Source organism: Oncorhynchus kisutch, linkage group LG23 (assembly GCF_002021735.2).
Source record: "Oncorhynchus kisutch isolate 150728-3 linkage group LG23, Okis_V2, whole genome shotgun sequence".
Lineage (NCBI taxonomy): Eukaryota > Metazoa > Chordata > Actinopteri > Salmoniformes > Salmonidae > Oncorhynchus > Oncorhynchus kisutch.
In genome coordinates this window covers 18,377,625-18,391,110 of record NC_034196.2, presented here as the reverse complement: position 1 = coordinate 18,391,110, position 13,486 = coordinate 18,377,625, and the positions used below count along the sequence as shown (strand labels likewise).

General features: G+C 42.8%; 1 protein-coding gene across 1 annotated transcript in view; it reads right to left on the bottom strand.

Moving 5' to 3' along the window:
* LOC109876024 (BMP/retinoic acid-inducible neural-specific protein 1) overlaps positions 1-13,486 on the bottom strand; it is a 154,746-nt gene that overhangs the window by 69,382 nt on the left and 71,878 nt on the right. Inside the window, exons 3-4 of the mRNA XM_020468503.2 lie at positions 11,689-11,879; positions 7,705-7,874 (exon numbers count right to left, since the gene is read on the bottom strand). Of these exons, the coding sequence (XP_020324092.1) occupies positions 7,705-7,874; positions 11,689-11,879 (361 nt within the window). The remainder of the gene's footprint in view (positions 1-7,704; positions 7,875-11,688; positions 11,880-13,486) is intronic.

Genomic DNA, 13,486 nt, shown 5'->3' with positions numbered 1-13,486 from the left:
AACCCACACACACACCGATACAACACAAACATACACACAGACACACTTTCACACTTACAGTATCACATGCTGTTGCTAATCTTCTTATTCTTACTCTTACTATTATCCATTCTGATGCCTAGTCACTTTACCCTGCCTTCAGCCTATGATGTGTGTGCATGTGTGCGTGTGCGTGTGTGTGTGTGTGTATGTGTTGTATTGGTATGCATGTGTGTGAGTGTCAATGTAGTGTTCGTGAGTGTGTAACAGAGGAGGCTTGTGGGAAGAGCTATAGGAGGATGGATTCACTGTAATGGCTGTAATGGTGTGTTTATAGTGTGTATATACTGTATAGTCTTGTGAGTGCGCGTAGAGTCAGTGCAAGATAGGGTCAATGCAAATAGTCTCTGTAACCATTTAACTATTTAGCAGTCTTACGGCTTTTTAGCAGTCTGATGGCTTGGGGTTAGAAGCTGTCTCCGAGCCAGTTGGTCTGAGAGATGATTCTCTGGTACCGTTTGTCGGATGGTAGCAGAGTGAACTGTCTATGGCTTGGGTGGCTGAAGTATTTGGCAATATAAAGCAAAATCAACTAATCATTCCTTCTTCCTCCATAACTCTTTCTTTCTGAGAAATATGTCATTAACTACTAGCGGTTAAGGGCATTGGGGCCAGTAACCGAAAGGTTGCAGGTTAGAATCCCTGAGCTGACTAGGTGAAACATTTGTCGACGTGTCCTTGAGCAAGGCACTTAACCGCAATTGCTCCTGTAAGTTGCTCTGGATAATAAATGACTAAAATGTAAATGTAAAATTACATAAATGTACATGTACTGTATATTGCCAGGTCACAATGTGCTTGTAATGTCAAGAGGAAGTAACGTGCCTCCTTCACCAACAATGAGCCCACCTATAGCACGCATGGCAGCCATTTTGTGCTGCACACCTACACATCAGTTGTTGCAGTGCAGAGGTGAGGAGGTTTACTACTGACAACACAGCCCTTTGTGGTATAGCTACAGTAAGATAATCAAGGCACAGTTATGAGCATCATTTATTCTCAAAGTCCTGAAGACATCTAGCGCTGTCCTTTAACCATATTTGCTGTTGCACAACTCTACCGACTACGGTCAGGATTAAAATGATGGTAGCCTGAGAGAAGGAGGGAATAGATTGGGGCTTGAGGGAGGGATACATCCAGTATGATGGAGTGTCTTCATCAGGGGACTGCTGCCACTGCAGAGCTTTCTTAATCTGCCCATCACCTGCCACTCGCCTAATGACTTTCTATTTCTGGAAACATTGAAATTAAGGGACATGCTCACCAGTAACTCTCTGTGGCTGGACAAATCTCTGAAGGGACATGCTCCCCAGTAACTCTCTGTGGCTGGACACATCTCTGAAGGGACATGCTCCCCATTAACTCTCTGTGGCTGGACACATCTCTGAAGGGACATTCTCCCCAGTAACTCTCTGTGGCTGGACACATCTCTGAAGGGACATGCTCCCCAGTAACTCTCTGTGGCTGGACACATCTCTGAAGGGACATGCTCCCCAGTAACTCTCTGTGGCTGGACACATCTCTGAAGGGACATGCTCCCCAGTAACTCTCTGTGGCTGGACACATCTCTGAAGGGACATGCTCCCCAGTAACTCTCTGTGGCTGGACACATCTCAGAGGAAGTATGCTTTTGGAATGTAAAGGAATTCCATGAAATTTAGTAAGAGGTAACTTCACTGTATCACATGGCCTAACCGCACAACTCATGACATGTGAGGTGTTTTAATTGTGTTCCGAGCCTACATGGAAAGGTAACAATTGGTAAAATTGGTAGTGCTTAAACTGAGTACCAAGATTGAATAATAATAAGGCTGCTTCAAAAATTCAAATGCCTTCATTAGGCCACACCCTCCTCAACCAACCAATCAAAGCCTAGTTATATTCACACCAAAACATCTGGGTTAAATAATAGGGCCTGTTAATTTTAACACCTCAGACACATTTTGCTCCACTCTACTCCAGAGCATTGGGGACCACAGAGGTGGCAATCACAAATTAGAAACAGGATCCTGCTGCATCATCAGTAAATCTGCATATTGAATCCTGGTGTAAATCAGGCCAGCAGAGTGACTCCTCAGGGAAGTGACCTTGTGGGAACACAAGCCAACGTCACACAGCAGCAACCATATTCCTCCCCATCCCTGCATAATCATCCTTGGTAACAGAAGAACTGCCTGCTCGTAAAATTGTAATCTTTCATTAAAACGCTTTACTGGGCATCTTATTTTCCTTCTTAAATTATCCACCCTCTCATAGGTAGCTATTGGGTCCTGCTACACCAGGGATGCGGGCATCTGAATCATGAGGGGCCGCAGTGATTCGGGGGTTTGTGTACCCACATCCATACCCACATATGCAGTCATAGTCGGCCCTAGCCTTTTGGGGGCCATAAGCAAAATTTGGTGGGGGGGCCAAACCCGGGCACCCCACCTTGTGAGCAAAGCATTTTAGCGGCCACCCTCTTGACAGCGGAGAGAAACATTTGTAAAATGTTAAATATATATACATTTTATTTTCGTTTTATTTAATTAGGCCACCAATAGCCCATCCCTGCTGGGCTGTCAGTAGCCCATCCCTGTGCTACCCAGAAGTACATGTCTCCTCCTTTTCATTTGTCACAGCAGGGTGTTAGTGCCATGCGCAGTTCTTCTTTGTGCTGTTTATCTCTGATTTGGGGTATGTTACAGGTTTAGCCAATATGCTGTCTCCCAATTATTTGTTTCTTTGCCCTGCTGAGGCATGGGTGGATGGAAAGCCAAATGAATGGGTAGCCAGGGTACCAAACACAATGAAAGGTAGTTGGCTGAGGGAATGGTGGGGGTAATGGATGGGTTGACCTATAGATAAATACTGTGGTTTGATGAATAGAAATATGGATGGATGGATATTGCTGTGTGTATTTAATTGCAAAAAGCAGTAGAATAAAGTAGATGCTCTTGGCAACTTTAGTTGTCATCTTCTCAATGTGTAGGAAGTGAAGAACTGTTCTACATTCCAGGAGACAAATGAAGTACAGGAATCCCCCCATATGATCACATCACTCAGTAACCTCAGGTCAGTCTGCCTGTAGCAGCTGTGTGTGTGTGTGTGTTCTCTTTCCACTTAGATTTATTCCATTTAAAAGCTGATGTTTAAAATTACTGAGCTCCCTTGTTCTCTTTTAGGGCGACTGAATTATAGTTATCATCGGGCCTGAAAATTCGAGCCCGTCTTACCCAAGCTTGGTGAGCTGAAGCCTGAGCCTAGGACCGGTCCAACATCACAGAAATGTAATGAGCCTGAACCTGAACAAAACCCCTTAAAACAGTATATTGATTTAAACTGGTGTTGAGAACAATGCTGCAGCAGAGTGAGAAGACGAGGAAACTGCCCTTGTCTTAGAAAAGCCCGGCGAGAGGAAAACTGGGCCCGTCCCGGCTCATAGGGTTCGGGCTGAGAATGAGAACTCTACACTGAATCAAGAGAAAGATGTCTCAGGAAGTACACACATTTCACTACACACACTTCACAACTTCACAGCCCTGACAAGAAACTGCCGGTTACAGAGACACTTTGGCCCAGAAACCTTGTTTGTTTGAAATGATGTTATTAAGCCACCCATAGGGCTGTGAACTTTTTAAAGCCAAAAGGAAAGGAGGTGATGGTTGAGGCTTCTAGGCTCCAAAAATCAATTGGTTTGGGCAGATAAATTCCTGTGTGGGGTCTTAGAAAAATAACAAGTCCACGGCTTGCCCTGGGCGTCACCGGGGCAGTGGAAATAAGTCTTCGTTTTGATTAACGTTGGCATGTTGCTGGAACCTCTTAAGCAGTGCTAAGGCTTGAGGAGACGGGGGGACGGGCCAGGGATGAGGGCTTGATAAATTTAGCCAGGCTTGGCAGATCAGTGGATGCTCTCAGGCCATCCCAGCACACATTAATGCCTGTACACACATACACACACACACACAAACACACGCACACATTTTCCTACTCTTCATTTTTCTCCTTCTGCCTCACCAAAACCTATTGAATTGTCTGGGGCACGTCCCCCCTCCAGCAAGAGGTATCAGGACAGAAAGAGTGTCAGGGCCAGAAAGATAAGGGCTTACTCTAGACATATGACAACACAAACAGTATTGTGTGTGCACATATGTGCACTTGCTTGTGTTTGTATGCGAGATAACATGATAAGATGAGGATATGAAAAATTCTGAAAGGGAAATTAAATACCACAACTTACCTGTATATACAATAGCAACTTCCAGGTCTTAAAACTCACATTACATTACTGCAAGCAAACCACCAAGTAAAACGGCACTGCAACCAAACTCAACACTGCAGTACTATACAGTAAATGTGCTTACTCGCCAGACAGGAAACATCTTAGATTTGGACTCTATTGATGTCTTTGTGCCTGTGTTTTCTCCATAGGCCGCAGCATCTCACTGTGAAGTTGGACTCACAGCCATATTAAATCAATATTGGAAGTGCAGGGCCTTGTTCTCTGTGTTTATAGATCCAGGCCGTGCTTCAGACCCAGCTTCCTCTCCACGTACAGATCGCTGTCTGTCTGCTACGTGACTGCAGGATCAGTCGCTGACTTTACTTCTGCCGTTACCTCCTATTTATAGTGGGATAGATAGACCAACCAGTGATTTTGGATGGTAGTATTTCTGACAAAGCATAGCAGTTTCAATAGTATGTGTATAATTTGTGTGGGCAGTGGCCTCAAACTCAGCAAAAAAAGAAACGTCACTTTTTCAGGACCCTGTCTTTCGAAAATCATTAGTAATAATCTAAATAACTTCACAGATCTTCATTGTAAAGGGTTTAAACACTGTTTCCACATGCTTGTTCAATGAAGCATAAACAATTAATGAACATGCACCTGTGTAACGGTCGTTAAGACACTAACAGCTTACAGACGGTAGGCAATTAAGGTCACAGTTATGAAAACTTAGGACACTAAAGAGGCCTTTCTACTGACTCTGAAAAACACCAAAAGAAAGATGCCCAGGATCCCTGCTCCTCTGCGTGAACGTGCCTTAGGAACGCTGCAAGGAGGCATGATAACTGCAGATGTGGCCAGGGCAATAAATTGCAATGTCCATACTGTGAGACGCCTAAGACAGCGCAACAGGGAGACAGGAAGGACAGCTGATCAACCTCGAAGTGGCAGACCACATGTAACAACACCTGCACAGGGTCGGTACATCCGAACATCACACCTGCGGGACAGGTACAGGATAGCAACAACAACTGCCCGAGTTACACCAGGAACGCACAATCCCTCCATCAGTGCTCAGACTGTTCGCAATAGGCTGAGAGAGGCAGGACTGAGGGCTTGTAGGCCTGTCGTAAAGTCATGTCTTCACCAGACATCACTGGCAACAACGTCGCCTATGGGCACAAACTCACCGTCGCTGGACCAGACAGGACTGGAAAAAAGTGCTCTTCACTGACGAGTCGCGGTTTTGTCTTACCAGAGGTGATGGTCGGATTCACATTTTTCATCGAAGGAATGAGCGTTAGTAACAGTCGGTATCTACACCGAGGCCTGTATTCTGGAGCGGGATCGATTTGGAGGTGGAGAGTCCGTCATGGTCTGGGGCGGTGTGTCACAGCATCATCGGACTGAGCTTGTTGTTGCAGGCAATCTCAATGTTACGTGTTACAGGGAAGACATCCTCCTCCCTCATGTGGTACCCTTCCTGCAAGCTCATCCTGACATGACCCTCCAGCTTGACAATGTCACCAGCCATACTGCTCGTTCTGAGCGTGATTTCCTGCAAGACAGAAATGTCAGTGTTCTGCCATGGCCAGCGAAGAGCCCGGATCTCAATCACATTGAGCACATCTGGCACCTGTTGGATCGGAGGGTGAGGGCTAGGGCCATTCCCCCCAGAAATGTCCAGGAACTTGCAGGTGCCTTGGTGGAAGAGTGGGGTAACATCTCACAACAAGAACTGGCAAATCTGGTGCAGTCCATGAGGAGGAGATGCACTGGAGTACTTAATGCAGCTGGTGGCCACACCAGATACTGACTGTTACTTTTGATTTTGACCCCCCTTTGTTCAGGGACACATTATTCCATTTCTGTTAGTCTGTGGAACATGTTGAGTTTATGTCTCAGTTGTTGAATCTTGTTATTTTCATACAAATATTTACACATGTTAAGTTTGCTGAAAATAAATGCAGTTGACAGTGAGAGGACATTTTTTTGTTGCTGATTTTATATTTTTTTTTGTCAAAACTGATTTTTTATTTTGTCACGGTTTACTTTTGGGAATCAATGCAAATGGATTTCTGTGATACTGTTGTCCTCCTAAATTCTAAATTCGGTCTGTTTTTGTCACGACCGTTGTTGGAATGAGACCAAGGTGCAGTGGGGTGAGCGTACATTTTCCTTTTTATGTTATAAATGTCACCAACAAAACAAGAAACAACAAAAACGAACGTGAAGCTGACTCGGGCTATACAGGCCACTAACACAGACAACTACCCACAAAATACAAAAGGCTACCTAAGTATCATTCCCAATTAGAGACAACAATAGGACAGTTGTCTCTTATTGAGAACCATACCTGGCCAAAACATAGAAATACAAAACATAGCATGCCCACCCCACATCACACCCTGACCTCACCAAATAGAAAAATAAAATGGCTCTCTAAGGTCAGGGCGTGACAATTATTCTCTTTCTTTTAATACACTCTTTTTGTTATTTTCTATTGTCTTCATGTGGTTTACTTTAGGTATACTGAATAATATGGAGTGTTTCTTATCAAACGCCTGAAGGACCAATTGTTCCTTCCACTTAAATAGAAAATAATATCAACATATTGTAATATATTTGATGAAATTAATGTGATGAAGTGTTTCTTGATTTGATAACTTTTCTGCCTCACTAAATAAGCTATATTTGCACTCAGTTGACACAGTCCAATCATGATATATGGTGAATGTAATTGTAGTGTGAGACAGATTAAATGATTAATCAACAATACTTGGCTTTGAGTAGGCACATTCTTTGATGTCTGATAATGGAGGACAGACACATTCAGACGCACGCGCACGCACGCGCCCATGCACACAAGCACACGCACACATACGGACACACACGCACATTTCCTAATATTCCAATATATCCCACATACACAGTCCAACATCGGTACCACTAAGAGATAGTGCAGGTTTGTCAGTCAAGAAGACAGTCAGGACAGGTCTTCTCTGGCTCCACACAGTGTGGCTGGTTACAGTGGCTATACTTTTTCCGTTGAGAATGTGCTGTGTGTGCTTCTTCCCTCATCGACTCCTTGCCCGGCCCTGACTCAGCAGCCATTGTCAATTCTGTTTAATTTTGTCATGCTTGACTTCCTGCTACCCAGAGTCCTGTCTGCCAGAACCTCTTCATCCGCCTGTCACTTAGGACAACAAAAAGATGACAAGACACTCTCTCCAGGAGGCTAGGAGGGGGCTGGAGGAGGCCAGAGGTGTGTGTGTGTACCTGAATAAGATCATGTTGGTCTTGTTAAAAAACCTTGTTAATAAAGATCACTTGTGGGAGCTGCAAAATGGTGTTGCTGACATTATCCCACTTTTTACACACATTCCTTTTATATCCATATCCTGTGGGAAACATTTGAACATATTTAAATACTGTTTTTTTGTGTATAGATGGCATACCTTGATGGCATTGGTGGAGATCTGGATCTCATGGAGTTTCCGCATGGTGCCATCTCGGTCGATGAAGTATGAGGATGCCAGCTGGTGCAGGGCCTCCACATTCTGAGTGGCGTTGACCAGCTTTCTGTCCAGCTTGTTCTTGGCCATGTACATGGTCAACGCCTCCTCGCCTACAAGGAAGACAGGAAGTGGGACTTGTATTATGATACAGTAAAATATGATACCATTGTTGACTTACTCTTTTCCTTGGTATCATCATTCACTCAGGTACAGGGGCTTGCGAAAGTATTCACTCCCCCTTTCCTATTTTATTACTTTACAACCTGGAATTAAAATAGATTTTGGGGGGATTTGTATCATTTGATTTACACAACATGCCTACCATTTTGAAGATGCAAAATATGTTTTATTGTGAAACAAACAAGAAATAAGACAAAAAATGAAAACTTGAGCATGCTTAACTATTCACCTCCCCAAAGTCAACACTTTGTAGAGCCACCTTTTGCAGCAATTACAGCTGCAAGCCAATTGGGGTATGTCTCTATAAGCTTGGCACATCTAGCCACTGAGATTGTTGCCCATTCTTCAAGGCAAATCTTCTCAAGCTCCTTCAAGTTGGACAGGTTCTGCTGGTGTACAGCAATCTTTAAGTCATACCACAGATTCTCAATAGGATTGAGGTCTGGGCTTTGACTAGGCCATTCTAAGACATTTAAATGTTTCCCCTTAAACCACTCAAGTGTTGCTTTAGCAGTATGCTTAGGGCCATTGTCCTGCTGGAATGTGAACCTCCGCCCTAGTCTCAAATCTCCGGAAGACTGAAACAGGTTTCCCTCAAGAAATTCCTGTATTTAGCGCCATCCATCATTCATTCCATTCTGACCAGTTTCCCAGTCTCTGCCGATGAAAAACATCCCCACAGGGATGGTGTTCTCTGGGTGACGAGAGGCAATGTGTTTGCACCAGACATAGCGTTTTCCTTGACGGCCAAAAAATTCAATTTTAGTATCATCTGGCCAGAGTACCTTTTTCCATATGTTTGGGGAGTCTCTCACATGCCTTTCAGCAAACACCAAACGTATCTTTTTTTTTTTTTCTTTAAGCAATGGCTATTTCTGGTCGCTGTTCCGTAAAGCCTAGCTCTGTGGAGTGTACGGCTTAAAGTGGTCCTATGGACAGATACTCCAATCTCCGCTGTGGAGCTTTTCAGCTCCTTCAGGGTTATCTTTGGTATTTTTGTTGCCTCTCTGATTAATGCCTTCCTTGCCTGGTCCGTGAGTTTTGGTGGGCGGCCCTCTCTTGGCAGGTTTGTTGTGGTGCCATATTCTTTACATTTTTTATAATGGATTTAATGGTGCTCTGTGGCATGCTCAAAACTTCAGATATTTTTTTAGAACCCAACCCTGATTTGTACTTCTCCACTACTTTGTCCCTGACCTGTTTGGAGAGCTCCTTGGTCTTCATGGTGCCGCTTGCTTGGTGGTGCCCCTTTGCTTAGCGGTGTTGCAGACACTGGGGCCTTTCAGAACAGGTGTATATATATATTGAGATCATGTAACAGATCATGTGACAATTAGATTGCACACAGGTGGACTTTATTTAACTAATTATGTGATTTCTGAAGGTAATTGATTGCACCAGATTTTATTTAGAGAGTCCATAGCAAGGGGGTGAATGTACAGTATATGCATGCACAACTTTTCCGTTTTTTATTTTTTTAGAATTTTTTGAACCAAGTGATTTTTTTCATTTCACACCATCAATTTGGTCTATTTTGTGAATGTCCATTACATGAAATCCAAATAAAAATCTATTTAAATTACAGGTTGTAATGCAACAAAATAGGAAAAACGCCAAGGGGGATGAATACTTTTGCAAGGCACTGTATGCACACTTTGTTGTCCATCAGTTGCTAGTTAGGCACCAAGTATTGAAGTACTGAAGTTTCCAAGCCATCATAATTCTACTTTGTTGAGGGAAATAGTACTTCCTACGATTGTGATATGTTGATGTCCCACCTAACTATCTTAAGATGAATTAAGCAATGGCTATTTCTGGTCACTGTTCCGTAATGTCGCTCTGGATAAGAGTGTCTACAAAATGACTAAAATGTCAAATGTAAGTTAGTTCTAAAGTGACTATTACTGCCATTTATGCATTAACATTTCACTAAAAACAGTCTATGTTCCCTTAATAATTCCAGATGATGTGTTTATAAAGGTTGAAATGGATATGGGCGTAAGTGAGTGGATTGCTTTCACACCGAGGGAATGACCTTTAGTAGTGAACATCCTGGAACCGCAGGGGAAGAAGTGAACACCCCAGCAGAAAGCCCTGAACCTTTACACAGCAACAAACAATGACTAACGCCTGTTAGTTAAAACGACATAAAGGTCATTTGAACAGCATAAACAGCAAATGTTTCCTATAAGCCAAGTTATCTGGAACCCATTCAAGAACATGTCACATATATTCACAACTCCCTGCATCATGATTGGTTATTTGGCCCTTAGCTATGCATTTGGATTGGTCACTTAGCTTGTGATGGCTTTGACCGGGGGCGGCATTCAGGCCCATGTCTCATGCCTGGTTGGACCAGCAGTACCATGGCGTGGGAATATGACAGACCCATTCTCTCCCTGCTCTTCCCCGGGGGAAGGAAGGTTATACAGACACCCTTGGCCTACTGCATAAGGATAATGATACAACATTAACTCTCTATCGCTATAGCTTTGCCCCTCTCCTGTTTATCCGAAAGTAGGTCTACTGTACATAAATATGTTATTTTACTGCTCTTGCCCCAGTGAAGTCAGGCCCAGCTAGATTTTATACTAGTGGGTGATTTTTTAAAATAAGAAATACATTGTCTCACATTTTACTGGGGCAGCTCTTTGACGATGTGCCTCAATAATGACTAAATTGATTCATACCTATGGCTGAGCCTTTAGCATTCAGGACAGCTTTCAGTACATTCCTGTAATCTGGGTTTATCAGATCACATAATGGTTGTCTTTATTAATATGCAACCCAGAGATTGAGATGAGTGACTTCTAGGCGATAACGCTCTGAAATGCCTTCAAGGTTAAAGATGATCTGGTGAGAAAAGAGAGTGTGTGTGTGTGAGAGAGCAAAAAATAAAGAGTAAGAGAGAGAAGAAACCGTAAGAGAGAGAAAGAAAACAGCGAACAGAGAAAAAATAATTGTAACCTGCAAAATTACAATCAGTTCTGTGTCAATATTCCCCGAATCTATCATCAACCTTTAATCACATGTGCATTTGTGGCAGCAGTGAATCATCCTGCTGGGAATGGTTTTATTTTGAACATATTAATACTTTACCTTAGTTTCATATTTCGCTTCAATATCACATTGCAGAATTCCATAATTAGTGTTAGTGTGAATCACCTTGCAGACTTGTACTTGATATTGCAACTTTAAACCTCTGCCAATGAAATCCCCCACCCTTGCCTTAACTAAATTATTAAACAGACTGTTTGACATTCAAGTGAAGTCTCAGATTTATACAGAAAAGATAGCTTTCTATAGGATGAGCTCCTCAGTGACAGTTTGATATACCAATGTTATGTTTAATGAGATAAAACTACGTCTAATGAGATACAACTACGTCAAATGTTATCTTAACAGGACAGAACCATGAGAGGAAGTGCAGCTTTTAGATGGGGTAGCCATTCAGTTATGGCAAGCCAGGCATAAGCTCATTTGACAGTCAAAACCACCAATTTACCCATTGATATCTCATCTACATTTATTTCCCATCAATTCCCCATCAATAAGCCATCAAAAAAGTGTCATGGACATTAACAGCACTTTGCCTAAATAAGGTCACAGGGAAACAATTTGGTCGAACCAACCACAATCAGGAGTCATCACCTGGCAGCCCGGAGCCAAATGCGTCCCACAAGCCATTGTTGTGGCTCACCAAGGGTGTCTTAATAAAGTAGAAGTAGATATATACTTTCTTACCTCCCAAGGTGGCTGATATGAGGATGTGGGTTCCATACTTCTTGATGATGGTGTCAATGAACTGCTGAGTGGAGGGTCGTCGCCCTAGCAACCGGACACTGCGCTGGAAGTCCGGCATAAGTGGCACGGGGTTCCGGATCAGGTCCCTCCTCTCGATGGCTGTGTTCCTCACCTTCCAACGCGCAAACTCCCTACAAGGAAACCAGCATAGGTAAATGCTTATGTCTTTAAATATTCATCAATGGTATTACGACAACCATTTATGCAACAGCAACAAACCGCACTGGGGACAAGATAAGTAGATGAGCAAAATTGAAGGTCATTTTACAATTGGCACCCGCTATAGCAAGTATCTTCCCTGTTGACATAATATCATCAATGCCGTACTTGACTAATGTCTAAAATGGCAGTTACTGTTCACAATAGCAACTAGCAATGTAAAGACAAGAGTGTAAGTCAATTGTGATCAGATTCTTATTGAAAGGGAAGATGTATCGCCATCACTAAGTAAGATTTTTTTTAAATACTAGCAGCACATGACACCATGTAATGACAATTAATTTGCATTTTTTTTAATGTAACCTTTATTTAACTAGTCAAGTCAGTTAAGAACAAATTCTTATTTACAATGACAGCCTACCAGGGAACAGTGGGTTTTTACCTTGTCAGCTCGGCTATTTGATCCAGCAACCTTTCGGTTACTGGCCCAACACTCTAAACACTAGGCTACCTGCTGCCACAGCTGGCTACCAGTTTTCTGCTTGAACTTCCAGTGAACATCATCTCACGCCATTGAATCATCATGTTATCTAATCAAGGAAAACGCCAAGCATGGCTGTGGGCTATGCCTGATTCTCTGTAGGTCCTGATTGTGTGAATGATCAGCAATAAACCAAACTGCTTTTCCACGGGCCAAATCTGGGTCCTGCAATCAGGCAAAACTCCTGATCTCTAATTGAATCACAATCATAGACCAATATTCTCATAGACATTTGAATTACACTAAAATGTCTACTATAGACATCCAATTTCAAAACAAATCAATTCTGTCCCTATTGTGTAAATTGTATGGTCCAATAACTGCAATGGGAATGCTGGTCCATCATTACCCCAGGGCATGGCTGGGGAAACAACTGAAAGAGCTACGTGATTCCACAAACAAGAAAAGCATAGCATTCTACAACTATTACATTGCAAAGTAATCCAGGTGTTATTCAGAATTATTTCCCAGATATGAATTTTAACAACAGCATAGCTATTACATAATCAGCCTTTGCCATATGTGTTTTACGCAGTAGGATTAGGGGCATCTCAAATATAAATATCCATCCAGCTATAATTCTTTGATTAGTATTCTTTGTCTGAAATAACCCCCCTGGCAGACCAGTTGTCCTTTTAATTTCCATGAGACAGCTTGCAGTTTGCATGTTTAGTTACACTTTGAATGGCGGGGAAGAAGGACAATGTTAAAATAAAGATGTCACTTGGCAGCTTGAAGAGGTAGGCTAGGTACAGTATTCACTTATCATTTTGACACGTTGGTATTCAGACAGGTTCGTAAATCTCATTCAACAGGTTAGATCCTTCGGCAATGTAAAAGGATTTTATAAGAGATTGCATTAGTTTGGGAGACACCACTGCCCCTTTATTCAATTGTGAAGCAGGGATTTTTGTCCCATATACCCTATCATACTCATGCAAACACGCACACACACCTGCACGAATGCACACACAGACAAAGTAGCTGCCAAAGTAGCTGCCAAGCAAACAAGAAAATGTCCATCCAGAGGCGGTGCTC